General features: G+C 43.2%; 4 protein-coding genes and 1 non-coding gene across 9 annotated transcripts; all 5 read left to right on the top strand.

Annotated features, from left to right (window-relative positions):
- Positions 1-2,491: 2,491 nt before the first annotated feature.
- On the top strand, positions 2,492-7,110 carry Nanos (RNA-binding protein nanos). The gene is made up of 3 exons (XM_076825306.1): positions 2,492-2,810; positions 4,429-4,651; positions 4,826-7,110. The coding sequence occupies exons 1-3, from the start codon at positions 2,669-2,671 to the stop codon at positions 4,974-4,976; spliced, it is 516 nt and encodes a 171-aa protein (XP_076681421.1). The 5' UTR covers positions 2,492-2,668; the 3' UTR covers positions 4,977-7,110.
- A 1,879-nt stretch (positions 7,111-8,989) lies between these two features.
- LOC143375806 (inactive CLIP domain-containing serine protease A28) lies at positions 8,990-13,752 on the top strand. 2 transcript variants are annotated; one of them, XM_076825296.1, is made up of 6 exons: positions 8,990-10,015; positions 10,443-11,227; positions 11,313-11,472; positions 11,531-11,808; positions 11,884-12,095; positions 12,160-13,752. In XM_076825296.1, the coding sequence occupies exons 1-6, from the start codon at positions 9,729-9,731 to the stop codon at positions 12,274-12,276; spliced, it is 1,839 nt and encodes a 612-aa protein (XP_076681411.1). In that variant the 5' UTR covers positions 8,990-9,728; the 3' UTR covers positions 12,277-13,752. The 2 variants fall into 2 exon arrangements, with proteins under 2 accessions (XP_076681411.1, XP_076681410.1); XM_076825295.1 differs by having other exon boundaries at positions 11,531-12,095.
- Positions 12,817-12,888, top strand: Trnah-gug (transfer RNA histidin (anticodon GUG)). Its single transcript has one exon. It is a non-coding gene; the product is annotated as a tRNA-His (tRNA).
- Positions 13,753-14,096: 344 nt separating the features above from the next.
- On the top strand, positions 14,097-18,288 carry LOC143375808 (phenoloxidase-activating factor 2-like). Its single transcript, XM_076825301.1, has 6 exons — positions 14,097-14,254; positions 16,172-16,561; positions 16,892-17,191; positions 17,272-17,540; positions 17,705-17,868; positions 17,957-18,288. The coding sequence occupies exons 2-6, from the start codon at positions 16,188-16,190 to the stop codon at positions 18,152-18,154; spliced, it is 1,305 nt and encodes a 434-aa protein (XP_076681416.1). The 5' UTR covers positions 14,097-14,254; positions 16,172-16,187; the 3' UTR covers positions 18,155-18,288.
- Positions 18,289-19,444: 1,156 nt separating this feature from the next.
- Positions 19,445-24,174, top strand: LOC143375807 (phenoloxidase-activating factor 2-like). 4 transcript variants are annotated; one of them, XM_076825299.1, is made up of 7 exons: positions 19,445-19,599; positions 21,476-21,871; positions 22,205-22,504; positions 22,585-22,853; positions 23,003-23,166; positions 23,255-23,498; positions 23,580-24,174. In XM_076825299.1, the coding sequence occupies exons 2-6, from the start codon at positions 21,492-21,494 to the stop codon at positions 23,447-23,449; spliced, it is 1,308 nt and encodes a 435-aa protein (XP_076681414.1). In that variant the 5' UTR covers positions 19,445-19,599; positions 21,476-21,491; the 3' UTR covers positions 23,450-23,498; positions 23,580-24,174. The 4 variants fall into 4 exon arrangements, with proteins under 4 accessions (XP_076681414.1, XP_076681412.1, XP_076681415.1 ...); XM_076825297.1 differs by lacking the exon at positions 23,580-24,174 and having other exon boundaries at positions 23,255-23,514; XM_076825300.1 differs by lacking the exon at positions 23,580-24,174 and having other exon boundaries at positions 22,585-22,861; positions 23,011-23,166; positions 23,255-23,514.
- Positions 24,175-24,463: the final 289 nt, after the last annotated feature.

Genomic DNA, 24,463 nt, shown 5'->3' with positions numbered 1-24,463 from the left:
AGTCACCCGGTTCGATTACCCAATCTCCGTGTTGGACGGCTTGAGTCAGGTCAAGTGTTTGCTCCTGACGAGTCGCATCGGAGCAACAGGAATCGTCTGGGAGGCGCCGAGCGCTTTTCCCTTTCGACTTGGACAGCAGGGTGGTAGGAACTGCGCCGTCCAATACTTGTTTCATGCTTACCCTTCGCCTTTCCTTCTTTCCTGAATTGCTTTTAATCGAGCGATTGCTTGGCAGTTCCCTAGATTCTATATCTAAACCGAAGGGATCGATGGAACTTTGTTTCCATCCATCTCTTTGGTTTAGTAGGCTTCATGTACAGGGAGATCGATGGAACTTTGATTCCATCTATCTCTCTACGGGTCTCCAAGCGCAGCAACCTCCTCGCGGTGAGACCTGGTAATCGGTGAGAACCGAGCCGATGGCTGCGATTGTCAAATATTCTAGTCGTATATAAGAATTTCTTTAACTTGCAATACTATGTAACTTAGAATGTTGTTCGATTGTTCCTACCGAACCCCAGAATACGAATATAGTGTTAAGATGGAAGAATAAGTGCAAGTTGGAATATTTCAGCGAGATACTGGAACTGTTGAGTTTTTCACAATTTTTAAAGTCCTCTCTGCTTCAGCATTTTATTGAAATATACAAAGTTACAATTCCTTTGCGAGGTATTCCACGTTACATAATGAAAGCATGTCTTCCACAAATAATGTTGTTGTTTATATAAATTTGTATGTTAAATAAATTTGTTTTGCGTTAAATAAACCGGAATAGGACAGCAAGGTTAAAAGACGAATGTGATATCGTTTTATTTTCTTCCTCCGTTCTTTTCCGTTGAACGAAATATGTTCATAAGACGATTTTTAAATTGTTGCTCTAACAGAAACATTTGTAAATCGCGGGCATTGACTCTCAAAACATAAACTAGTTTTAAGCGTGCTTAATTCTAGTTCCTACCACGCGTAGCGTTACAATCTGTTTTGAGACTTCACCGGTAACGTTGCATGCGACACTAAAATGGCAAGGGGGTCCTAGGATCTCCTAAACCGGCGACACAAAAATACATTGCTTGATAGGTCTATTCTATACCTCGTCTGTGGTATCACACGCTCGGGGGGTTCGCGAGCCCTCTTACCATTTTCGTGTCACACCCAACGTTATCGACTCAGTCTAAATAAAGATTACAATGCTACGAGTGGTAGGAATTAAAATTAAATCTTGTACTGTCATGACTAATTTCAAGAAACATGTTGCATCATTCCATTCGCTAATAGATTTTCGTACATGAAATTATGTTGTAACACTTGTCCCATTTTCTATGGAATAGCAAAATCTAGTTACTAAAAATATTTTTCTTTTTACAGGTGAAACTTTCGAATATTTCAACGTGGCCAGTCAAATAAAGATTAGACCCGAGAATAGTTCCAAATAATAAAAGAAAAATCTGTGTAAGGTTTGATCCCGATCGGATAATGGGAAAAGGTGTCCCTGGGCCCTTGGACATTTAAATAATTATTTAACAGCTCACAAAGTCGATTTTATATAATATCCTCCAAGATATCGATTACATAAAAAAATATGTCAAACAAAAGGCGTAGATCCAGACAAAAGGCATATTTTATGTGCTATTACTTTTTCTCTTGCGACAAGCGGTTTTCGAAAAAATCCGAAAAAATAAAAAAAATAAATATTTTTCAAATTTTGAAAGTTTAAATCCTTCTCGAACACTTTTTATTTTTGAGAGCAAAGAAAAAAATTGTAAATTTTATTTTCGAGGACTATTTTTTAAACATTTAATGCGGAGCATATACCAACATATGCCAAAAAGATAAAAATTTTGTTTTCCTTATTTTCGGTGATCGATATGTCATGAATGTTTTCTAAAAATTAGGGACCGAAATTCGTAAAAATATCGAAGATATAGACATCAAAAGACAACCAGTAAATCGGTTGAATAGTTTTTGAACAACCGTGGGTAACACGTTTGAAAAAACATGATTTCGAGAAAAATACATTTGAATACCTCACTTCTAAAAAAAGAGCACTTAATTCCCAAGCCTGGTCTAAATGGAATCAAATCAGCTCAGATTGGGTTCCAAGATGTAGCATTTCCCTGTGCAGGTAAAAATCAATTTTCATCATGTTTAGTTTGAATTCTAACCGCTAGTAGGATTGCGATCGAATCTCACTCTGAGTCGATAACGTTGCATGCGACACGCAAATGGTAACGGGGCTCTAGAGTCAAGTGTTTCTCAAAATGGGCGCCACCGCCCCCATAGAGCGTCCGAGCTTTGTGACGAAAATTCACGTGGCATGTAAGGTCTATTCTATACCTCGCCCGTGGTTTTAGGTCTATCCTATACCTCGTTCGAGATTACAGGAATGACAGATTTGGTATGCCAGGCCCAAGTTTCTATTGGAGCATTCGCTTCATCCCCACCAGCGCGACCCTTTCTTTGCGTTCGCCGATCGCGCTGCGATCATCACGGTGACGCCGGTGACATCCAGCTTCGTCAGTTGAATTTTGAAACTGGTGCGGTGCAGCTCGGCAGTTTCCACTTTGAAGTCTTCGCGATCTCTTCAGCGCGTCTTCCCTTCCGAAGGTTGAACGCAGTCTTGTGATCTTTCTCCTCGCAACTTTCCACTATCCTCCCTCGGTTGATCACGATGCATGTCTCAATCATGCAACAACTTCCGATGCCTCAAGTGTCGAACTTCTTCTACCCATTCAACACCAGCCTGGAGGAAGAAATGAAGAGATTGTTCGTCAATTTCACGATCGAGACCCAAGCGGCTCCTCCTCCAACCGGTAAGTTTATTTAATCAGTACTTTGTTATTTTTAATGGAAATCGGATGTGTAGATCGATTGTAGTGCAAAGTTTGGTGGAATTCGATTTACGCTTCGGGAACGTGGGATAGTTGTTGGTTAAATATCTTTCTAATTAAATAATTATTCAAGTTTCTGAATATAAATACACACGGACCTACAATGTGTTATGTTACGAAACGCAATGTGATCCTTTTGCGTCATACAATTTCGCATGAAAGCCACCGTTAAGTTTGATGACAAATTAAGTCGAAGAACACTATTGTTTATTAGATAATTGCGTCATGCATTGTTTATATCGTAGAAGGATGTCGTTGTGAATATGTTATCCCACTTTTCTAATTAGAAGTCACGTAATTATTTTGCCGAGGAGACATTTTAGCAAATTCTTATGTAGGATGTAGTAACTCGTGTTCCAACTTATTCTTGCACACTTCTTTTATTACTTTTCTGCGTTATTACAACAGATAAATGAAGTAGCGTCGTCGACAGTTTGTATACAGAACTTTTTTCCCCGTCGATTATCGCAAACTGTCATCGCCGATCATTTGGTTTTTGTAGAATTGCGTTAAAACAGGTCTGTACTTTGTGGAAATATTTTATTTCAAGGGAGATATTTTCTTTTTACATTCCATATCGTTTTCTCTGACTGATCCACTTCACTTCATCGATTTATCGTCTTGTATTCTCTGAAAAATGACTTGATCGCCCTTCGAGCGATTCCGACGACAGAGTCGATTGCATTCGCATTAAAATGAATGTTGCTTCGATAAAAGTGAATCCTGAATAAATATTCTTTTGGATTACCATACGCATTACAGTTTCAAAGCCAACATTCCGGTTGTAATTCGTTGGTGCGTCGTTACATCGTGATCTGATTAGCCGAACACCTTCCTCCGTTTGTAAACAAACGAATCGATAAGAGGAATTCTCTGTTCTAAAACGTGCCGTGGAACAACTTACTGTAGAGGATTTGTGGAACTGTTTTATTGAATGGAGTTCGCCGAAACGAGGCACAAAATTATCCAATGTTCTTTTGCTTCGTTTCATCGGTTCTCAACAAATGATTATCTTAAATAGAAACAAACGGACAAATGTTTTCGAGATTATTTCCTCATTCCGGGTGAAAACAGATAAGTTGTGTCGAAAGTCATCAAACTTTTTTCACCTCGCTGAAGGATTTTAAACGACACCAGTTGCCCTGTACTTACGATATTTAATATTTACTTCTCGGTTAGACAGTAACGTGCGATTTCCCCGCGTCATTCGAAAAATAGGACGATTCTGTTTACAAACTGTGAAACCCGATACACCGCGGCCGTTATTTTCTCCGCTTATGCTTCCTCGAACCCAGGCCCTCAAAAAAGCCCCGGACTGAAAAATAAACGCTGCGCGGTGATCGGTCGATGCGTATATATATATTTATCTCTTCTCCTTATTCGAAACGATCGTCGAGAGCGCTTTCGAAGGAAATATTACTATCGATATGCTCGAGGGTACTACTATTGCTTCTCGAATTTTAGTCGGCACACGCTTCGTTAAACGGCACGGAAACCTTTTAACGATGATTTTTGCATTTTCGAATGAATTGTGTTTCAGTTGAGGATGTTATGGAGGAGTTCCGGCACAACGGTCGCGATTTCGAATACTGCCCAGATCTGGACGATGGTGTGGTGCCGGAGACGACACCGCGTCGCAAGAAGAACAAGAAACCCTTGCCCACGGAATGCGTTTTCTGTAGAAACAATGGCGAAGAGGAGACTTACTACCGGCAGCACTTGCTAAAAGACGCTGATGGCCGAGTCGTGTGCCCAGTCTTAAGGTAAATAAATCGTTGACCGTTTCTCCGTTGAAAAGTGAAGTCGTGCCACGTTTTTTTTTCTGCACGCCCGATAGAATTTGAAGGAACAGACATCTTGAAACCCGTTAAGAGCCCCTCGAAACTCTGTGCCAAGTCCCTAGTAATTTACTGCGTGTTCTTTCTGTGTGCTTATAGGGCGTACACGTGCCCAATTTGTGGCGCGTGTGGCGATGCGGCCCACACCGTCAAGTACTGTCCCAAGAGCCTCAAGACCCCTGGAACATTGACGACAGTAAATGCCTTCAAGCTGCTCAGAAACTCGATGGGCAAACGACGCGTGAAGTAAAACGCATGTGCGACGTTTTGCACGTTTTAGTAGCGTTCTTTTAAGTGCTAGAAAAGGATGCGGCGTCTGGTTTTCGTCGAGGGGTCCCGCACACCAGGAACGTAGAAACTGAAAAACTTCGCGCGTTCTTCGGTATCATCTGCTGGCAGGTAATCGTACCTCGTCGCATCCTTCAAAGTAAACGAACCAAAGTATTGAGCGAGAATAAGCGTTTTAATATATACACACATATATATATGTATATACATATAATATTTCTAAAAATAATTCGTGCAACAGTATTACCTTATCGATCGTCAGTCGATCATACGCCGGATATTTGCCTTACCGTTCGAACCGCGCTTACATATCATCGTATAGTATATTGGTCGTGCAGTGCTCGAAATTTATTTTGCATCCTTTTATCGCGACCTAAATATCGTTTGGTGTCGTCTTTATCTCCCGTTCGTACGATACGACATACCATGTTGCGAATGTAAAATAAGTTTCGAGAGCTAAGGCGGACGATACGAGACTTACCAAAATGGCATACTTTTCCCAAGAACTATTATAATCGATAGTGCAGTTGTCTCCTTTAGAGAAGTACAGCCTTACTCCGTCGTATCCTGCACAGATCAGAAGACGCGCTTACTATTCTTAGTAAATGCGTCGAGCAAAAGGTGGTGTCGTGATTGTCGCACGAATTGTCCAGAGAAAATAAGAGGCTGCATCCAAAGATCTTTACATAGTTGTAGGAACTATTTATAACGATATAAGGTGCCAAATATTCTCGCCGACAGTATTTCTTTTGTTTATTAACAAATAAATGAGATCACAAACTTGGCCACTATTACAGACAAGACATACGTAGACATACTGACCTTTAAGCTAGCATTTGATACTATAATTTTTTTTTAACTCGATACGCCTGTGGATTTACACGCATTGACGCTGATAGGGTTTAACTGTATCAGCATAAAATTCGTGATCATCTTCACCTCGTGCATGCGAGGGTAATATTTTTCTAGGGACTTTTAGATGTTCGTAAGCGAATAAGATTTGATACGAGAAAAAGTAACTTGTACTGTGATAATGCGAACGAAACTATCTTTTCTTTTATACGAGGGCCGTGAATGTTTGTCGTCTGTGCAACCAGATCCTTCGCAAATCGCTTAACAGTAAAACATCCTCGACTCTTGATCTGAACTTTTACCTCGACCAATCGTGATGTCTAGCGAGAGACCATTTTGAAAGTTTCATCAAGCAGTTTACCAAGTTCAGGTCCTTCAGTGATTAATGACGCACAGATTCTGAGAATTGCATTTAATCTGCCTAATTAAGCTAAATAAACCATATTCTAACGTTGGACAATAAATCCATTAGGCTTAGAGTGACTTTTCCTCGTATTTATAGAGAGAGGGTCTTTTATGTATAACTGAACGTTATTACATCGATGCCAGAGACTGCGTTTCGTGGTTTAATTGAAGTTCCTTTTACAATGTAAACCTAATTAATGGTAGAGTTACGAAGTAAAGAGGTTACGAGAGTTTGAGATTGAATGCAGGTGATAGGTGTAGAAAGATATTAGCAGCGCTCGTTTGTTATATTTTTAATCTAACCGACTCTGGAACGCTGGCGAGCAGACAATAGGTATACAAATAAATTGTACGCGCGATATCTCCGATTCCTTTCGTCCAGGTTCGATGCGCATTTATCTCTGTCTTTCTCTGACATGTCATTTTTTTCGCGGAACTGCGAACCTGCCGCGCAAAAGCCTCTCGCTCCTGTAAGTCCAACCACGGGTCCTATCGAAGGTCATCGCGACAAGTTACTCGAACCGTCATGTGTTTACCTTCCTCTGTTTGCGATACTTGGATTGTGGCTGATGGTTGGATCGACGCTCTTTCCAGGCAGTGGCTTTTTTGTCGGCCAGGCTTAGCGGTTCGAAAAAGGACACGGTTCGTTCAAGACGTGCGCGCGAAATCGAGCCGGACAAAGAATCGAGAACAACCCTACGGCGAGCGTGCGCTGCGACCCGCAAATAGTGTTTCTTTTGGAAAGAGTTATATGTTGATTGCTCCCGAAATTTCGGGAGTAACAATAAGTTAAGAGTACGATTTCGATATTCTATTATATATATTTATCGTTTGTTTCATTTGGTATATTGTACATTAGTTAGTATAGGATAGGGTGGTTGTGATGATTCCGTTAATTTAAGATTAAATACAGGTCGATTCAGAATTAATCGGAGGTAGAACCGATTTTGGAAAATTGCAATACAGTTTTTGGTAACAGAATGTTCCACAATTGGTGACTAAACAGTTGCACAATTGTTGCCTACGAAAACCTCTACCAGTCTTTGGACTGATAGAAATTTCTTTGCGTAATTAAATAATTCTTTCTAATCTTCAATGTAAAGTCTGTCTATGGACGCAGAACAGAATTGCTCGCACTCTGCTTAGTGTGTTGCTACTCGAGTAGGGAATTCTCAGGAATTCTTCTGTATTCTTCGCTATTCGAATCGAATTTAGTATCGTAGCTTTTAATTGGAATTTATAAGGATTTGTAGTGAACTAAGAGCGAGTCAAGCTCGTTGAACTTATGTATAGTAGTTAACCGTATATTATTATACTTTTATGGTTAATGTTCCTATAGTAATTATTGGTATTTACGTGTGTTAGGATATATGTACCGAATAAGGATGACATGGCGTTAACTATCGAATGTTACGTTTCAATATAATACTGTGTAATAACGTTGACTGTAACGAAGCCAAATAATCGTTCTTCGTCCCTTTGCGAGACTACGTCTTTCTTGTTCCACGCAGAGAAGTTCTAGAGCAGTTATTGATGTTTCCCTGTTAACTTTATCGACGTTAAGTACACTTGGGACCGCAAAGGGATAGAAGTCGATTCATAGCCTGCTGTTTCTATGCTTTAACGTAAGATACGATTTCTTTTATGGAGATGTACTTAGAATTTACGTACGGTAGCTAATGCGACGGTGATAAGTATTATTATTCGTAAAGGGCAATGATAGTAGTAAATCCTATCGTAGATGAAGCAATTAATGTTGCTTAAAAGTGATATGTGGGAATTAAAGAATGAATAAAAGAATGAATTGCAAGACGAATGTATTCAGATGCCCCGAGAAATCCGACGCATGATCTGACCAAATTTCATTTGAATAATAGTACAACTAATTTCCCCGTTAGCATGAATCTCCGAGAGAAAATAGTTTCATTAGAGTCGCAACTTGTGGCTGCAGAGATTCGCTGGTGTCGCACCTATAGCGAATGATTCACTATATAGCACGGGATGGCGTTACCGTAATCCGACGCCCCAGCAGCCGTTTACGATTAAGAGCGGTAGGTGATAACGTAATAATGGCCGCGCGAGAGGCGCTGTGTGCCATACTCATTTTCACTGTTAATATATCCTAACATTTCCTCGAGCTTGTTCCGCAAGAATTGTACAAATATTAATTTCCAGTATCCGCCAACTATTGCCATTGCATATTCTACATTTCCGCAACGAGTGGCGAAGTAATCTGATAGAATGATTAAGCGAGAGATCTTGGCATGAATGAATAGCCGATTTGCTTGTTTATTTTGGATTTATGCGAATCGATAGGAGTGACGGATTATGTTTTGATTTGGTTTGGCTTGCCAAAGTCGTTGCTGAACTTTTACACGATGCTTGTACACGCTCGCCAGTTTCGGATTGTTATTTTAAGCACATTTTTGCGTACTACCGTCATAATATATATTGTATCTCGTTAATTCTTCTTATTAATGTTATTATATTATGTTATATTAATATTATTATTATTAGCGTGTTACTATTTAAGTGTATGTAGTCCGATAATACGTATCATGATTATTGATGTTTATAAAACCATATTTCCAGTTTAAACTACTGTAATCTTTTTATCTAACCCACCGAACGTACTCCCAAAAGTGCACGCGCACGGTATCGGTGCCCTACTGATCTACGCGAACAGCGGAAAGTAAATTAACCTTATTTGTCTCTACACGATCAGAAACTACTGACGTGTAATCGTGCAGGATCGGCAGCAGTTGGCACGTGGGTAAAGTAGAAAAAAAGGGGGGGTTATGCTTTACACGTAAGTCGTCGAACATCGCGTGACTAGTCGTTTCATGGAAATTGTTGGTGTTTTGTTTTGTGTGGTGCACGCGCCGGCGAGCAGAAATTCTTTCTTACATTTACCAATGCTGGAATTAATCCAGCTTCTGACTTGGGACATCTAAGTAGTTGCAGCAATTCCTAGCCTCACTTTATCTCCGAATAGTTCGATGGAAACAATCATAATCAACATATATTTTTTATCACGGTTATGTATCATCTGGTTACGCCATTCTGTGCGATATTTTAGAGTAAGGTTTAAACGCTTTTCTGTCAGTCACTAGGTAAGTAGGTCATTCATTGTGGCGGTTACAACGTGTTGCTGGAATAATCGCTCTTACTCGATTGCTTAACGGCAAAATTTATCATGACGTATTAGTAGTAATTATATCTCGCTGCATCTTCGGGCGTATGGGTAATCCCATTACGTGGCCGCATACGTACACGTTATTGTTTGAAAAAATATTGAGAATTGGTCCAAGCGACAAAAGCGACCATTAACTTCCTATCTGAATCTCTGGACATTCCAAGTGTGTCAGGAAACACTAGGCGCATCCTGTCTACATAAACGTGGACTCGCGTTAAAAATCGTTCAATAGAGGACGAGCCAGTGGGTAGGAAAGAAGTCATGTCGCGACTGTTCGCGTTAGCATACGTTGCCATAATCGTGCCGATAGTCTCGGGAACGGCGTTGCTAGAAGGACAAAGCAAGAAAGCGACGAAAATGGTGGGCAGCCCGTTTCCCAAGCAATCAAGTTCTCTGTTCTTCTTCCACCTACTGAAGCTGAAAAAGATTCAGAACATAGAGACGATCCCGACTACTCCTCCAATTGCAGACTGTATTTGCGTACCCTACTACCTCTGCAGTGTTAATGGTACTGTTGCCGCAGATAGCATTGGCACAATCGATATTCGGTGAGTTTGTTTTGCTGGTAGTAAAAAAAAATTAAAATCGACTTAAAAAAAATAAAAATGCAGTAAAAGGTAAAAGATAATTTTTTCCCTTATTTAATCTACGGCGTCTCATCAGTTGCACTGTGTAAATCTGGCGCCGACTTAAAAAATACTAGAGCCGCAGATTAAATAAGGGAAAAAATTATTTTTTACTTTTAAGTGGATTTTTATTTTTTTCAAGTCGGTTTTAATATTTTTTTTAATTTTTCTACTTTTAACTTTTTAGTTTTATATATATTGACCCAACATGCTGAGGAGTTATGCGCGGGTAAACAAAAAAAAATACACACGGGTCGAATCTACAACCTCCTCCCTTTCGAAGTCGCTTAAAAACGGAGAAGTTGCAACTCGATCGTGAAGAAACTGAGAATGAATAATTTTCGAGCAGGTACCGAAGATGCACAGGTGATACGGAAGTATGTTGCCGCCTCGTAAACTCGACGACCACCACGTCTACAACCATGCGACCGACAACTACGACCAAAAGCACAACGAAAGCAACTACACCGACCACAACCTCGACCTTTCCCACAGTGGTCTTCCCAACCACGCAGCCCGCAGCTACTATGATCTGTGTCTGCGTGCTTGCGTCGCAATGCGATCCGAACGGGATCATCGGTACATCCGGGGAAGGTGTGATCAGCCCCCGTTTGCAAAGCGTGCAGTGCCCCAGCAGCAATCAGGTCTGCTGCAGTCCGTCGAGCGTGATTCAGTACCCAAACAACCCGCCAGTCGTGTCGCCGCAGATTTGCGTGCTGTGCGGCGGAGCGATTCAGTGCGGTAACGGGGTTGGGGTCGTGAATCCCGTGGTGACCTATCCCCAGCAGACGTGCCCTGTCCCAACCACCTGCTGTCAAGGGGTGAATCCTGTCTACTCTAATGGGATTCCAGTGGTGTTGGGGCCCGTTAGGTACCCTGACACCCCTCAGGCTTGTTACTGCATGAAGAGCTGGCTGTGCACGCCCGGGAACGAGATGAGCTGGGACGGCGCTGGCGCCATCGACCCCAGGTTCTCCGCTTGTGGATCCGCGGATCAGGTTTGCTGTCGCGCCACCTCGATAACTGGGCAAAGGGGTCGCGAGCTGCAGGACGGGGCAGGGCAGAGCATAGTTAACGGGGAAGCTTCGTTCTCGCAGGTCGGATGTGGTGTCCAGGACAGGGCGTACGCGCCAGGTAGATAATGACCCCGTTGTAAACGCCCCCGCATGCTGCTGATTAGGGGTGAACAGTTGCCTTCACCTGGTTTTTATTTCCACAGCGCAGCCTTACCCCGCGGACAGCGGTAAAACATATTTCTCGGAATTCCCGTGGATGGTCGCCCTTTTCACGGTACAGCCAGATGGCAAATACCTGTTCCAGTGCGGTGGGTCCCTCATCACCAATAAAGCTGTCCTCACGGCTGCGCACTGTGTCACTGAGTAAGTAGGTCAGCTTCGCAAATTCTTCGATTATTAGAAGTTGAGGAACTGTTGTCAGTCGAGAGAACGGCAGGCTGGTGGCGCATCTCGGTCAGTGGGACTTGGAAAAACAACCCAGCGGCCAGCCAGTGCCCTATCAAGAAATCAACGCGAAGGCCGTGCTGGCTCATCCGCAATTTCACAGCGCTGCTCTGTTCAACGACGTAGCGCTGGTGCTTTTGGACAAACCGGCTAACAAGAGCGTAAATGTTGCTCCCATTTGCATACCGCAACAGGGATCGATTTTCCCCGCTGGTGCTAGGTGCCTTGGCATAGGGTGGGGGAAGAACTCGTTCGGTGAGATCGCAGTGATAACTGTTTTCGTCCCGGTGTCACGATACTTGTTGCACTCGTCAACTTATGAAATTCTAGGCGGCACGTATCAAACCGAGTTGCGGAAGGTGGAGCTCCCTCTGATCGATAGAAGCAATTGCGAAAGCCGACTTCGCACCACGAATTTGGGCCCGCGCTTTCAATTGCACAGCTCGTTTATTTGCGCAGGCGGCGAGGCGAACAAAGACACGTGTCGAGGTGACGGCGGAGGGCCACTAGTTTGCCCAACGGCCACCGGACAATACTTCCAGGTAAATGGACCGGTCGTAAACTAATTTACTGTCCATTAGCAAATTGTCTTCTTTCTCTCCGTAGGCTGGGATTGTGTCTTGGGGAATCGGTTGTGGCACGTCGAACGTCCCCGCTGTCTACGCGAATGCAGCGCAGTATACACAGTGGATCGATCAACAGTTAGCCGCTTACGGGGCCTAACGATACCTCCAAACATTCCACGAAAATTTCTTCGTCTCTCGATTCAAGGATCTCCAAGGCGGACTTTAATTATTTACAGCGAAATACATTATACTACTCGCTCTTAATGAAACGAGTTACGAAAGAATCTTATCGTTCAGTGATAAAAAGCGAATGGAACTGAGGTCAAGGCGCACTTGTTTATTCGTCTATTTACAAATTTATTTATTTATTTGATTTGTACCTCGGATGAATTAGACACGTGTTATATATACGTCCGACCAATTGTTTCAACAACTAACAGAATTACGGTACGATCTCGTAAAACGGAATTTAATTTCTGTCGATGAAATAAATTTCAACAAAACAAGTTTTCTCCCCCTTGCTATGCCAGTTATCCGAAAATCCCAAAAGCTTTTGCACGCCCACAAATGTGTTCTAGGTTTACTTTTTATTGATATGCATGTGAAATATAAAAGTGTGCGATGTGTAAGATACCTATATCCATATAAAATCTAAGTGTCAGTGAAAAATTTGATCGTTCAACCAATTCTTTCAGTAGCCGTGATCGTCTAGTGGTTAGGACCCTACGTTGTGGCCGTAGTAACCCAGGTTCGAATCCTGGTCACGGCAATGTGCACAAAAATCACATTGTCACGGTGGAAGTTATTTTTTTTCTTCGTAATAATAACAATTTTAATTGTACCACACCGTATACACGTATTTATGCAATATTTTTGCATTATCTAATTTTGTACAGTCTCGGTGCTACTTCGTTTATTGAATAGGGCATACGTGATCCACAGCGAAAATGATAATTTACGAAAGAAATATCGAACGCTGTTTTTACTCGCCAGAATGTACAGTTGATTTTCGTGTATTACACTCAACGACTGATGATAAATTATCTGCGTATTGTTGGGTCGCGTGCCACGAAACGCGATGCGCGTACTGCGCTTTGAATAATCGCAAAATCTGCATCTGTTAATAACGATTAAAGCCGTGCCCATTATTGTGACCTGTTTCTGGCACAAAACGAGCATCCACTTTTTCCAGAACCGTGTCTACATTGTTGCGGCGATAGCATCGTTGACGTGCCACGTGATACGACATGGGTAAATTTTGCGTGCGAGGATTTCTTTGGAGAGGATTGAGCAAAAATAAATCTGGAGACGGGTTTTTCACTGGTTTCGTAGTTTGTTCCAAGAAACCTGAATTAAGGAGTATATTCGACCTTAACATAGAAAAAGTAACGAATCCCGAGAACGTATGAAATGCCCAGCACGTTTAAGAAGACACACGGCAGTTGAAATTAAATATCCTCGCGTATGCAGGGAACTTAAGGAGAAGTTGTAGTTCCACATAGAAATAAATAACCCAACAGAGACCTTTTATGATATTGTTTTTATCGTAGAAAAAATAATTGTTACAGGTGACCTCGTTTAATTCCGCAGAAACTCTTTTCGCCGGAGATCTAAATGTGACAAAAAGCATTTTATTTTCATGTCAAGGTATTTGCACTTATGACTGAGGTCTCATAATTATTAGAATCATACCAATTAATTGTAAAATTGTCCACGGAACGATTGCAGCACCGGTAATTAAGAGATTTGCCCCTTTCCTCAATGGAGTCGCTTGATCCGTCAGAGGAAGCATGGCATCGCTGGGTAAGGAAATTCTAATGGTTTCACGAAAATTTCCAAGAAACGCGTAGCGTCTTGATTTACATACGAGGTAGCACGGGGAATACCATCTTTCTCGCGTCGATGGAATCGAAGGTGCCTGAGCCTGCCAAGGGGCAACATGTATACATGTACATAGCCACAACGATACGAATCAAGAGATCGCGCGTAATGGTGGGGAGATTCTCATAAATGCTCGGACCTCGGCATCCATGTGTGTAAACGGCCAAGTCGCGGAACCAGTATCCATCACGCCGCATACGTGCGTCGCCTCTTGGACAGAGAACTCGTTGGTTGACACCTAAACTGAATTCACAGTGAGTAGCTTATCGTTTTCGATATTTCCACGGTATTCGGGAGTGTAGCCCTTAGGCGATTACTTCCACTCGCTCGGAATTTCAATTACTTTTCAATTCCACGTGAAAAACTTGTATTTCCCCGTTGTTAAGATTCCGAAGGTCTACCAGCCATCCAGCTATTAGCTTCGCCGAGTCTCCTGACACGCGATATTTACGAGTACGCGCTGAGAAATTACGAGACGCCTCGCGAACCATCGTCAACGATCGTCGCCCTCTCGAAACACGGTCTTACGATCGAGCAGTGCTCACGGTTCCTCGCCTTGAACCTTGCGGTCGTACACTCAACCGGCGGTTTTGTTGATTTCATCTTTGAATTCATTTACAAGAGTCAATGTAACGGAATCCGCTGATATGTACGTATCTCAGGCTGGCGTTCGCGAGTTTCAGCAGCTACAGTGGGCCTTAAGAGTATTCGGACAACCTTTAAAACAGAATAACTTGTTTGAGATTGGTCCAAAGGAGTTGAGTTTTTCTGAGAAGCAGAAGGATTTGCTAGGTGACGTGGTTCGTCGTTTTTAAAAAAGATTGGAATTAGTGGGACTAGCGAAGAAAATAGTGAAGGTCGCTTTTTCCAAACTCTTTTATCTGAACCTGTGACGAAAATTTAAAAATCCTGTTGGTGAAGTACAAACAGTTAAAAGTGTAGAAAATCACTCAATTTTTTTTTAATCTAGTAAAATGATTTTCAATTTATTACATAGGCTGGTCTCAAATAGGAAACATTCGCGTTAACGGTTTCAGTTTAATCGGTGCTTTACTTTCCTCCTTCGATGACCTCTTGGATCACAGATTTCACGCGTCGCATTGTTTATTTTCGCGCTTACGATAAGTCTTGGAAATTCCGAAGGGGAAACTTCTGCCATCGAAGATCAGTTCTAATCGCGAATATTTCACACACCTATCGTCCTTGTTCAACGATTAGCGACCAAGTTTGTATCTCGGTCAGTTTACATTTCAATGTGCGCACGCATCGCCGAGAATAATACGAGATCGTGAAACGTACGTATTAATTATTGTGCTTTCACCCTTCAGCGATATCTGTCGACACCTTATACGTTTCTAGATTTTAGTTGCCACTATAAACAGAGTCGCCTCTCGAAATAAGGTGATCGTTATCCCTTGCACTTCTTCTGCTGTTGCCGCGGCGGATGAGACAGCGATAACCCTCTCCTTCTACGCGATAACGCAACGAAGGCGAGCCGAAACGCTGGATGCCGAAGCGTACTTTGTACTTCGAAGCTCTGCGAGCATCAAACGAGTTCCGATTGCGGCTTCCTCTTTGAAGAAGTCGATCGCCTTGAAACTTTGTATTCCGCGTACTGTATTCGTGGAATATTTGCTTCAAGCCGCATTGACCACGGCTCATTCGATATTCAAATTAATTTTCCCCTTCTGGGCGAGCTTTTATTCCGGAGAATGATTAATATACAGGCACCTTGAATGCGCTAAGATTATCTTATCATAAAATTAGGAAGACATCATTCCTATTAGGGTATCGTTAAAGGAAGGTTGAGCAACTCGATGCTAAACGCGGCTGAATTTTTACCTTCCGGCGCTGGTTCGTCTTGTTGTTTTTCAATGCCAGGGGGGATTCGCGTGATTCTCGCATCACAGGCTTCATCTACGAGTCCGTGATGTCATCGTTATTTATATATAAACGAAGAAACCCATGTGATACTCGACTGATAATCTCTTACGTCCTTACGATGTTCCTCGGGGGATTGCTGTGGGACGTGCATTGAAATCTCCTCGATCCGGGCATTTCGCGTGACGTTAAGTCGCGTCTGTAGTAATGCAAAATCTGGTTTCGCTCAAGGCTGTTCGGTGGGAGAATCTTGCGCAGGGCAATAAAAGCAGTTAATGCCGTTGTTCCAGGATCTCCAGGACCGCGATGAGGAGGACACTAGTGACACTGGCCCTGGCCAGTGCATGCCTGGCTCTGCCTTCGCCTCAGCAAAACAGCGGAAATCTGGATGGCCTGATATCGAACGTATTCGGTCCAGGACCGAACGTAGGACCGAATCCAGCACCCGAGACGCAGACAACCCCTAGCGCGTTTCCCAGCCCGGTTGGAAATTCGAACGTGGACAACTTGATTACCGGCGTATTTGGCACACCACCGCCAACGACTATTGTAGGCACGCCAGTACCGCAAAACGATAACTGCGAATGCGTGCCCTATTATCAGTGCCGCAATGGGACCATTATAGAAGACGGGGTCGGGCTGATTGACCTCAAAATCGGCTCTGAAGCCTCCACCCCGCGGTAATTATTTACTTTAGGGTTTCAGCATCGATTTCGATGAAATTTAGATACGTTGTTGGGGGCGTGATTCAGAATAACTTTTTCCTATGCATGTCACCGCCGCTTGGCTTCAGTTTTCGAGACATTCATAGAAATATTTTGGTATTTATTCGGAATCAGGTACATCCCACACCGGTTCGTTTCCGAGATGTCGGTAGGTATATGTATAGAGCTAATCACGCGTGTGCCTTAATTTAATCCGGTCGCAATTGTCTGAACCCTTCCGTGCGCGATTCCTTTCTCCGTCTTTACGGACGCGTGGTATTTGAAGATGACTTTTTAACGATACAGAGCCTGCGAAAACTACTTGGAAGTTTGCTGCAAGCCTCCAGATACGGTGAAGATGGAAGACAAAGTCACGCCACCTCCCGTTCAGAGGAGAGGCTGCGGAAATTGGCACCCCGAGGGTGTTGGCTTCAGGATCACCGGTAACTCTAACAACGAAGCACAATTCGGCGAATTCCCGTGGATGGTGGCGGTATTGATAGAGGAGACGATCGATGGGAAAAATGAGAAACTGAACGTCTATCAGTGCGGAGGTTCCCTGATCCACAGACAAGCCGTGTTAACAGCCGCTCACTGCGTACAGGGGTGAGTAGCGTTGAAGCGATTTCAAACGACTTCCGCTGACGAGATAGTTCTGATCGAGCCGCGGTTACTTTTTGCGACAGGAAACAACCCTCGGAACTGAGAATTCGCGCGGGAGAATGGGACACGCAAACGAAGAACGAAATATTCCCGCACCAGGACCGCGCGGTAAAGTCTGTGATCGTCCATGAGAAGTATTATGCTGGAGCATTATTCTTTGACGTGGCTATCTTAATTCTATCCGAGCCAGTCGAGTACGCGGAGAACGTCGACATCGTTTGCCTGCCAGAGCGGAACGCCGTCTACGACGGATCTCGGTGCTTAGCCAGCGGCTGGGGCAAAGATATATTCGGTAAGGATGTTAATCACCTTCGTACAAGCTGATTACAAATTTATTTAATTTATGTAAAGTTAAATCGACAATTATATAATTTGATATTAAAATTTAATTGGAGGATTAACAATTTATTTCAAGGTCAATGAAAACCAAATCACTCAGCATGCGAATTCTTTCAGGCAAAAAGGGGCACTACCAAGTCATCTTGAAGAAAGTAGATCTGCTGGTAGTGCCACGCGACACGTGCCAGGACAGTTTGCGAAAGACGAGATTAGGGAAATACTTTAAGCTCCACGAGAGCTTCATCTGCGCCGGTGGAGAGATCGGCAAGGATACCTGCAAGGTACCTTGAATTTGCTACAGCCTTTATCGCCTATACATGTGCTTCGACAATTATGTTCGATCTTCACACGGTGCAATTTTTATTTTAGGGTGACGGAGGAAGTCCCCTCGTGTGTCCAAGTAAAAACGATCCCACCAGGTACCAGCAAGCGGGCATCGTAGCATGGGGAATCGGTTGCGGTGAAGACGGTACCCCCGGTGTCTATGCAAACGTTGCCCATGTACGCGACTGGATCGACGAACAGATGGCGTTCAACACTCTGGACAATACCGTTTACGCGCTTTAAATTTCAACAAATAGACTGACTGGTTTTAAAATCCGTTTCATAAAGGTATCATTGTCGGTTACCATGGGAACGTTCTTATGTCATTAGCGTTGCACGATTTTTGTAATAATAACATCTCTCGGGACAACTTTGAAGATGTGTCGTTTTATGGACAAACCTTACAACGTCTCTTTTTCCCACGTTTTTCTTTCGGTTTTTCAAACCGAAGGCTAGCTGGATATACAAGCCGAGGCGCGGAGGCGATAAAGTGCATTTTCACGCTTGCAGAAATTCACATGGCGAGCTGCTAATGAAGTGAAAGCTAACGGTTGGAATTAACTTTTGGGTTAAATGACAGGCGCCCTTTTATACGCCCGCAAATGTGTTCTATATTTATTTTGTTTGTTGATATGCATGTGAAATATAAATGTGAATGATTTGTTGTAAGATAGATCGACATGAAATCTGAATGTCACTAAAAAATTTGATCGTACAACCGATTCTTCCAGTAGCCGCGATCGTCTGGTGGTTAGGACCCTACGTTGTGGCCGTAGTAACCCAGGTTTGAATCGTGGTCACGGCAATGTGCACAGGATCACATATTCTCACGGTGGAAGTTAGTTTCTTTTTCTAACAATAAAAATTGTAATTGTACCACACCGAATATACACGTATTTATGCAATATCTTTGCATTATCTAATTTTATACAGTCTCGTGCTACTTTGTTTATTGAATAGGGTATACGTGATCCACGGCGAAAATGTTAATTTACAAAGGAAATATCGATCGCTGTTTTAATTCCATTTATAACATTGTTTTTGTCGTGGAAAAAATAATTATTATAGATGACCTCGTTTAATTCTGCAGGAACTCTTTCCGCCGGAAATCTAAATCAGGGAAAAAGCATTTTATTGTCCATCGGAATTGTAGCTCCTTCCGTTTTAAGAATCGTTCATTTTCGTGTCAAGGTATTTGTACTCTGCCGTGGATCGTTGCCTTTGTTCTGACTGAGATCTCATAATTGTTAGAATCATACCAACTGATTGTATAATTGTCTATGGAATGATTGGGGATTTGCTTATTTTCCTTAATGGAGCCGAATGAAGTGACAGAGGAAGCGTGGTGTCGCTGGGCAAGGAAATCCTAATGGTTTCCCGAAAATTTCCCAGAAACGTGTAGCGTTTTCACGCGCATACGAGGTAGCACGGGGAATACCACCATTCTCGCGTCGATGGACTCGAAGGTGCCTGAGCCTGCCAAGGGGCAACATGTACATATGTATATAGTAACAAAAATAACGAATCAACAAATCGCTTGTAATGGTGGGGAGATTCTCACAAATACTCGGACCTCGGCATCCCTGTGTGTAAAGGGACGAGTCAAGGAACTAATATCCGTCACGCCGCATACGTGAGTCGCCTCTTGGACAGAGAACTCGTTGGTTGATACCTAAACTGAATTCACAGTGAGTAGCTTATCGTTTTCGATATTTCCACGGTATTCGGGGGTGTAGCACTTAGGCGATTACTTCCACTCGCTCGGAATTTCAATTACTTTTCAATTCCACGTGAAAAACTTGTATTTCCCCGTTGTTAAGATTCCGAAGGTCTACCAGCCATCCAGCTATTAGCTTCGCCGAGTCTCCTGACACGCGATATTTAGGAGAACGCGCTGAGAAATTACGAGACGCCTCGCGAACCATCGTCAACGATCGTCGCCCTCTCGAAACACGATCTTGCGATCGAGCAGTGCTCACGCTTCCTCGCCTTGAACCTTGTGGTCGTACACTCAACCGGCGGTTTTGTTGATTTCATCTTTGAATTCATTTACAAGAGTCAATGTAACGGAATCCGCTGATATGTACGTATCTCAGGCTGGCGTTCGCGAGTTTCAGCAGCTACAGTGGGCCTTAAAAGTATTCGGACACCCTTTAAAGCGGAATAACTTGTTTGAGATTGGTCCAAACGACTTGAGTTTTTCTGAGAAGCAGAAGGATTTGCTAGGTGACGTGGTTCGTCGTTTTTAAAAAAGATTGCAATTGGTGGGACTAGCGAAGAAAATAGTGAACGTCGCGTTTTTCAACTTTTCTATCTGAACCTGTGACGAAAATTTAAAATCCCGTTTGTAGATTTAAGTAAGTTGTATACATGCTGGAAAGTTCATCAAAATCGGTTAACGCATATAGCTGTGAGGTACAAGCAGTTAAGATTTTCAATTTATTACATAGGCTGGTCTCAAATAGGAAACATTCGCGTTAACCGTTTCAATTTAATCGGCGCTTTACGTTTCTCCTTCGATCACCTCTTGGATCACAGATTTCACGCGTCGCATTGTTTATTTTCGCGCTTGAGGTAAGTCTTGGAAATTCCGAAGAGGAAACTTCTGCCATCGAAGATCAGTTCTAATCGCGAATATTTCACGCACCTATCATCCTTGTTCAACGATTACCGACCAAGTTTGTATCTCGGTCAGTTTACATTTCATTGTGCGCACGCATCGCCGAGAATAATATGAGATCGTGAAACGTACATATTAATTATTGCGCTTTCACCCTTCAGCGATATCTTTCGACACCTTATACGTTTGTTTAAGTTGCCTCTACAAATAGAGTCGCTGCTCAGAATAAGGTGATCGTTATCTCCTGCACTTCTGCTGTTGTTGCCGCGGCGGATGAGACAGCGGTAACTATCTCTTTTTCCGCATTAACGCAATACAGGCGAGCCGAAACGTTCAATGCCGAAGAGTCACCCTCCTTCGAGATAATTCTGTACTTTGTACTTCGAAGTTCTGCGAGCATCAAACGAGTTCCGATTGCAGCTTCCTCTTTGAAGAAGTCTATCGCCTTAAAACTTTGTGTTCCGCGTATTGTATTTGTGGAAAATTTGCTTCAAGACGCATTGACCACGGCTCATTCGATATGTAAATTCTTCTTCCCCTTCTGCGCGAGCTTTAATTCCGGAGAATGATTAATCTACAGGCACCTTGAATGCGCTAAGGTTATCATAAAATTAGGAAGACATCATTCCTATTAGGGTATCGTTGAAGGAAAGTTGAACGACTCTATGCTAAACCTGGTTGAATTTTTACCTCTTGTACGAGTCCAAGAAGCCATCGTTATTTATATGTATATAAAAGGACTGATAATCTCTTACGCGAGGGATTGCTGTGGGACATGCATTGAAATCTCCACGATCCGAGCATTTCGCGTGGTGTTAGGTAGGTTGTGTCTGTAGAGATGCAAAATCTGGTTCTGCTCAAGGCTGTTCAGTGGGGGAATCTTGCGCGGGGCAATGAGATATAAGCGTGGGGCAGGATAAGAGCAGTTAATCCCGTTGTTCCAGGATCTCCAGGACCGCGATGTGGAGGACATTCCTGAGACTGAGCCTGGCCAGTGCATGCCTGGCTCTGCCATCGCCTCAGCAAAACAACGGAATTCTGCTTGACCTGATATTGGACAGATTCAGTCCAGGACCGAACCCAGCACCCGAGGCACAGACAACCCCGAGCGCGTTTCCCAAACCGGGTGAAAATCCTAAGTTGGACTTCCTGCTTTCCAGCATATTTTCGAATCTCCAGAGCACGACGCCAAGCACTGTTCTGGCCATGAAGAATAAGCCGGGACCGCAAGCCGATAACTGCGAATGCGTGCCCTATTTTCTGTGCCGCAATGAGACCATTTTAGTAGACGGGGTCGGACTGATTGACCTCAAAATCGATTCTGATTCCTCCTCTCCGCGGTAATTAATTACTTTAGGGTTTCAGCATCGATTTCGATGAAATTTAGATACGTTGTTGGGGGCATGATTCAGAATAACTTTCCTATACAAGTCACCGCCGCTTGGCTTCAGTTTTCGAGACATTCATAGAAATATTTTGGTATTTAATCGGAATCAGGTACATTTCACATCTGCGTTGTTCGTTTCCGAGATATCGGTAGGTATATGTATAGAGCTAATCACGCGTGTGCCTTAATTTAATCCGGTCGCAATTGTCTGAACCCTTCCGTGCGCGATTCCTTTCTCCGTCTTCACGGACGCGAGGTATTTGAAGATGACTTTTTAACGATACAGAGCCTGCGAAAACTACTTGGAAGTTTGCTGCAAGCCTCCAGATACGGTGAAGATGGAAGACAAAGTCACGCCACCTCCCGTTCAGAGGAGAGGCTGCGGAAATCGGTACCCCGAGGGTGTTGGCTTCAGGATCACCGGTAACTCTGACAACGAAGCACAATTCGGCGAATTCCCGTGGATGGTTGCGATATTGATAGAGGAGACGATCGATGGGAAAGATGAGAAACTGAACGTCTATCAGTGCGGAGGTTCCCTGATCCACAGACAAGCCGTGTTAACAGCCGCTCACTGCGTACAGGGGTGAGTAGCGTTGAAGCGATTTCAAACGACTTCCGCTGACGAGATAGTTCTGATCGAGCCGCGGTTACTTTTTCCAACAGGAAACAACCCTCGGAACTGAGAATTCGCGCGGGAGAATGGGACACGCAAACGAAGAACGAAATATTCCCGCACCAGGACCGCGCGGTAAAGTCTGTGATCGTCCATGAGAAGTATTATGCTGGAGCACTATTCTTTGACGTGGCGATCTTAATTCTATCCGAGCCAGTCGAGTACGCGGAGAACGTCGACGTCGTTTGCTTGCCAGAGCGGAGCGCCGTCTACGACGGATCTCGGTGCGTAGCCAGCGGCTGGGGCAAAGATGTATTCGGTAAGGATGTTAATCACTTTCGCGCAAGTTGAATATAATTTACATAATTAATGTGAAATTAAATTGAGAAGTAAATAACTTGATGTGTAAATTTAACTGGACGATTACAAATTTATACCAAGGTTAATGAAAACTTCGAATTCTTTCAGACAAAAAGGGGCTCTACCAAGTCATCTTGAAGAAAGTAGACCTGCTGGTAGTGCCACGCGACACGTGCCAGGACAGTTTGCGAAAGACGAGATTAGGGAAATACTTTAAGCTCCACGAGAGTTTCATCTGCGCCGGTGGAGAGATCGGCAAGGATACCTGCAAGGTACCTTGAATTTGCTACAGCCTTTATCGCCTAAACATGTGCTCCGACAATTATGTTCGATCTTCACACGGTGCAATTTTTATTTTAGGGTGACGGAGGAAGTCCCCTCGTGTGTCCAAGTAAAAACGATCCCACCAGGTACCAGCAAGCGGGCATCGTAGCATGGGGAATCGGTTGCGGCGATGGTACCCCCGGTGTCTATGCAAACGTTGCCTATGTACGCGACTGGATTGACGAACAGATGGCGTCCAACTCACTGGACAGTACAGTTTACGCCCTTTAAATTTCAACAAATGGACTGACTCGTTTTAAAAGCCATTTCATAAATAAAGGTATCATTGTCGGTTACGATCTTATATCATTAGCGTTGCGCGATTTTTGTAATAATAACATCTGTCGGGACAACTTTGAAGATGCGTCGTTTTATTGGCAAACCCTACAACGTCTCTTTTTCGCACGTTTTTCCACCCGAGGGCTACCTGGATATGCAAGCCGTGGCGCGGAGGCGATAAAGTGCCTTTGCACCCCTGGTGAAATTCACATGGCGACCTGCTAATGAAGTGAAAGCTAACGGTTGGAATTAACTTTTGGGTTAAATGACGGGGTCATAAAGTAGAAGTGGTTCTTTGCCGCGCGACATTCGCACGTGTCTGGCGAGAGAAAAGGTTTATGGTCGAGCCACTCGAGTGATTTTTTCCAGACACACTGCAGTGCCTGCCTGGTATCCATTGTGGTTCCAAACCCTGACGCTTATTCTCAAGAGGCACGCCTGTTTTTCTGAAAAGGTTATTGTTGACACTCTTCGGGCTAAGATTTTCCTACACGTGCAAAGACGCGTTGGCCGTTTGCTTCTTTATGGCCACGTGACTTTCTACTCTCCACAGCTGCGTTAATAAATGAGGCGCGTCTTTCCAACTTTTATCCGAGAGCATTTCGTGGGCCTGCTTTGAAGGTCGAAGGAACTCCACCCTCGAATGCCACGTTGATACTGCACCTCGTGTGATAAGAATGTACAATTTACAAACAATAGAGATTATACAGACCGGCAAAATTGGTAGAAAGAGAAAATTAAAATCAATAAAAAAGTTGAACTTTTTAAAAAAGCGCTAAAAAATAGGTAATACATGTTTGAATTTAGTATCGAGCGATTAAATTGTTTTCAAATCACCTATATAATTACTACATTTTTCATAAAACAGAAGGCATTTGTTATTCAACAAATATCTACGAAAAAATTTTGCTCACTGTAAAAAATTATATTTTAAAATAAGTACTTCGAATTAAATGTAAAGGGTCG

Source organism: Andrena cerasifolii, chromosome 13 (genome assembly GCF_050908995.1).
Source record: "Andrena cerasifolii isolate SP2316 chromosome 13, iyAndCera1_principal, whole genome shotgun sequence".
Lineage (NCBI taxonomy): Eukaryota > Metazoa > Arthropoda > Insecta > Hymenoptera > Andrenidae > Andrena > Andrena cerasifolii.
This window is presented reverse-complemented; position numbering and strand designations above follow the sequence as displayed.

Coding starts and splice junctions, on each gene's coding strand:
- Nanos (XM_076825306.1), top strand. CDS start 2,669: ATGCATGTCTCAATCATGCAACAACTTCCGATGCCTCAAGTGTCGAAC. Junction 2,811..4,428: donor AGCGGCTCCTCCTCCAACCG/GTAAGTTTATTT, acceptor ATTGTGTTTCAG/TTGAGGATGTTATGGAGGAG. Junction 4,652..4,825: donor GTCGTGTGCCCAGTCTTAAG/GTAAATAAATCG, acceptor GTGTGCTTATAG/GGCGTACACGTGCCCAATTT.
- LOC143375806 (XM_076825295.1), top strand. CDS start 9,729: ATGTCGCGACTGTTCGCGTTAGCATACGTTGCCATAATCGTGCCGATA. Junction 11,228..11,312: donor GGACAGGGCGTACGCGCCAG/GTAGATAATGAC, acceptor TTATTTCCACAG/CGCAGCCTTACCCCGCGGAC. Junction 12,096..12,159: donor CCACCGGACAATACTTCCAG/GTAAATGGACCG, acceptor TTCTCTCCGTAG/GCTGGGATTGTGTCTTGGGG.
- LOC143375808 (XM_076825301.1), top strand. CDS start 16,188: ATGAGGAGGACACTAGTGACACTGGCCCTGGCCAGTGCATGCCTGGCT. Junction 17,192..17,271: donor GCCGCTCACTGCGTACAGGG/GTGAGTAGCGTT, acceptor TTTTTGCGACAG/GAAACAACCCTCGGAACTGA. Junction 17,541..17,704: donor CTGGGGCAAAGATATATTCG/GTAAGGATGTTA, acceptor GAATTCTTTCAG/GCAAAAAGGGGCACTACCAA.
- LOC143375807 (XM_076825299.1), top strand. CDS start 21,492: ATGTGGAGGACATTCCTGAGACTGAGCCTGGCCAGTGCATGCCTGGCT. Junction 21,872..22,204: donor TCTGATTCCTCCTCTCCGCG/GTAATTAATTAC, acceptor TTAACGATACAG/AGCCTGCGAAAACTACTTGG. Junction 22,505..22,584: donor GCCGCTCACTGCGTACAGGG/GTGAGTAGCGTT, acceptor TTTTTCCAACAG/GAAACAACCCTCGGAACTGA.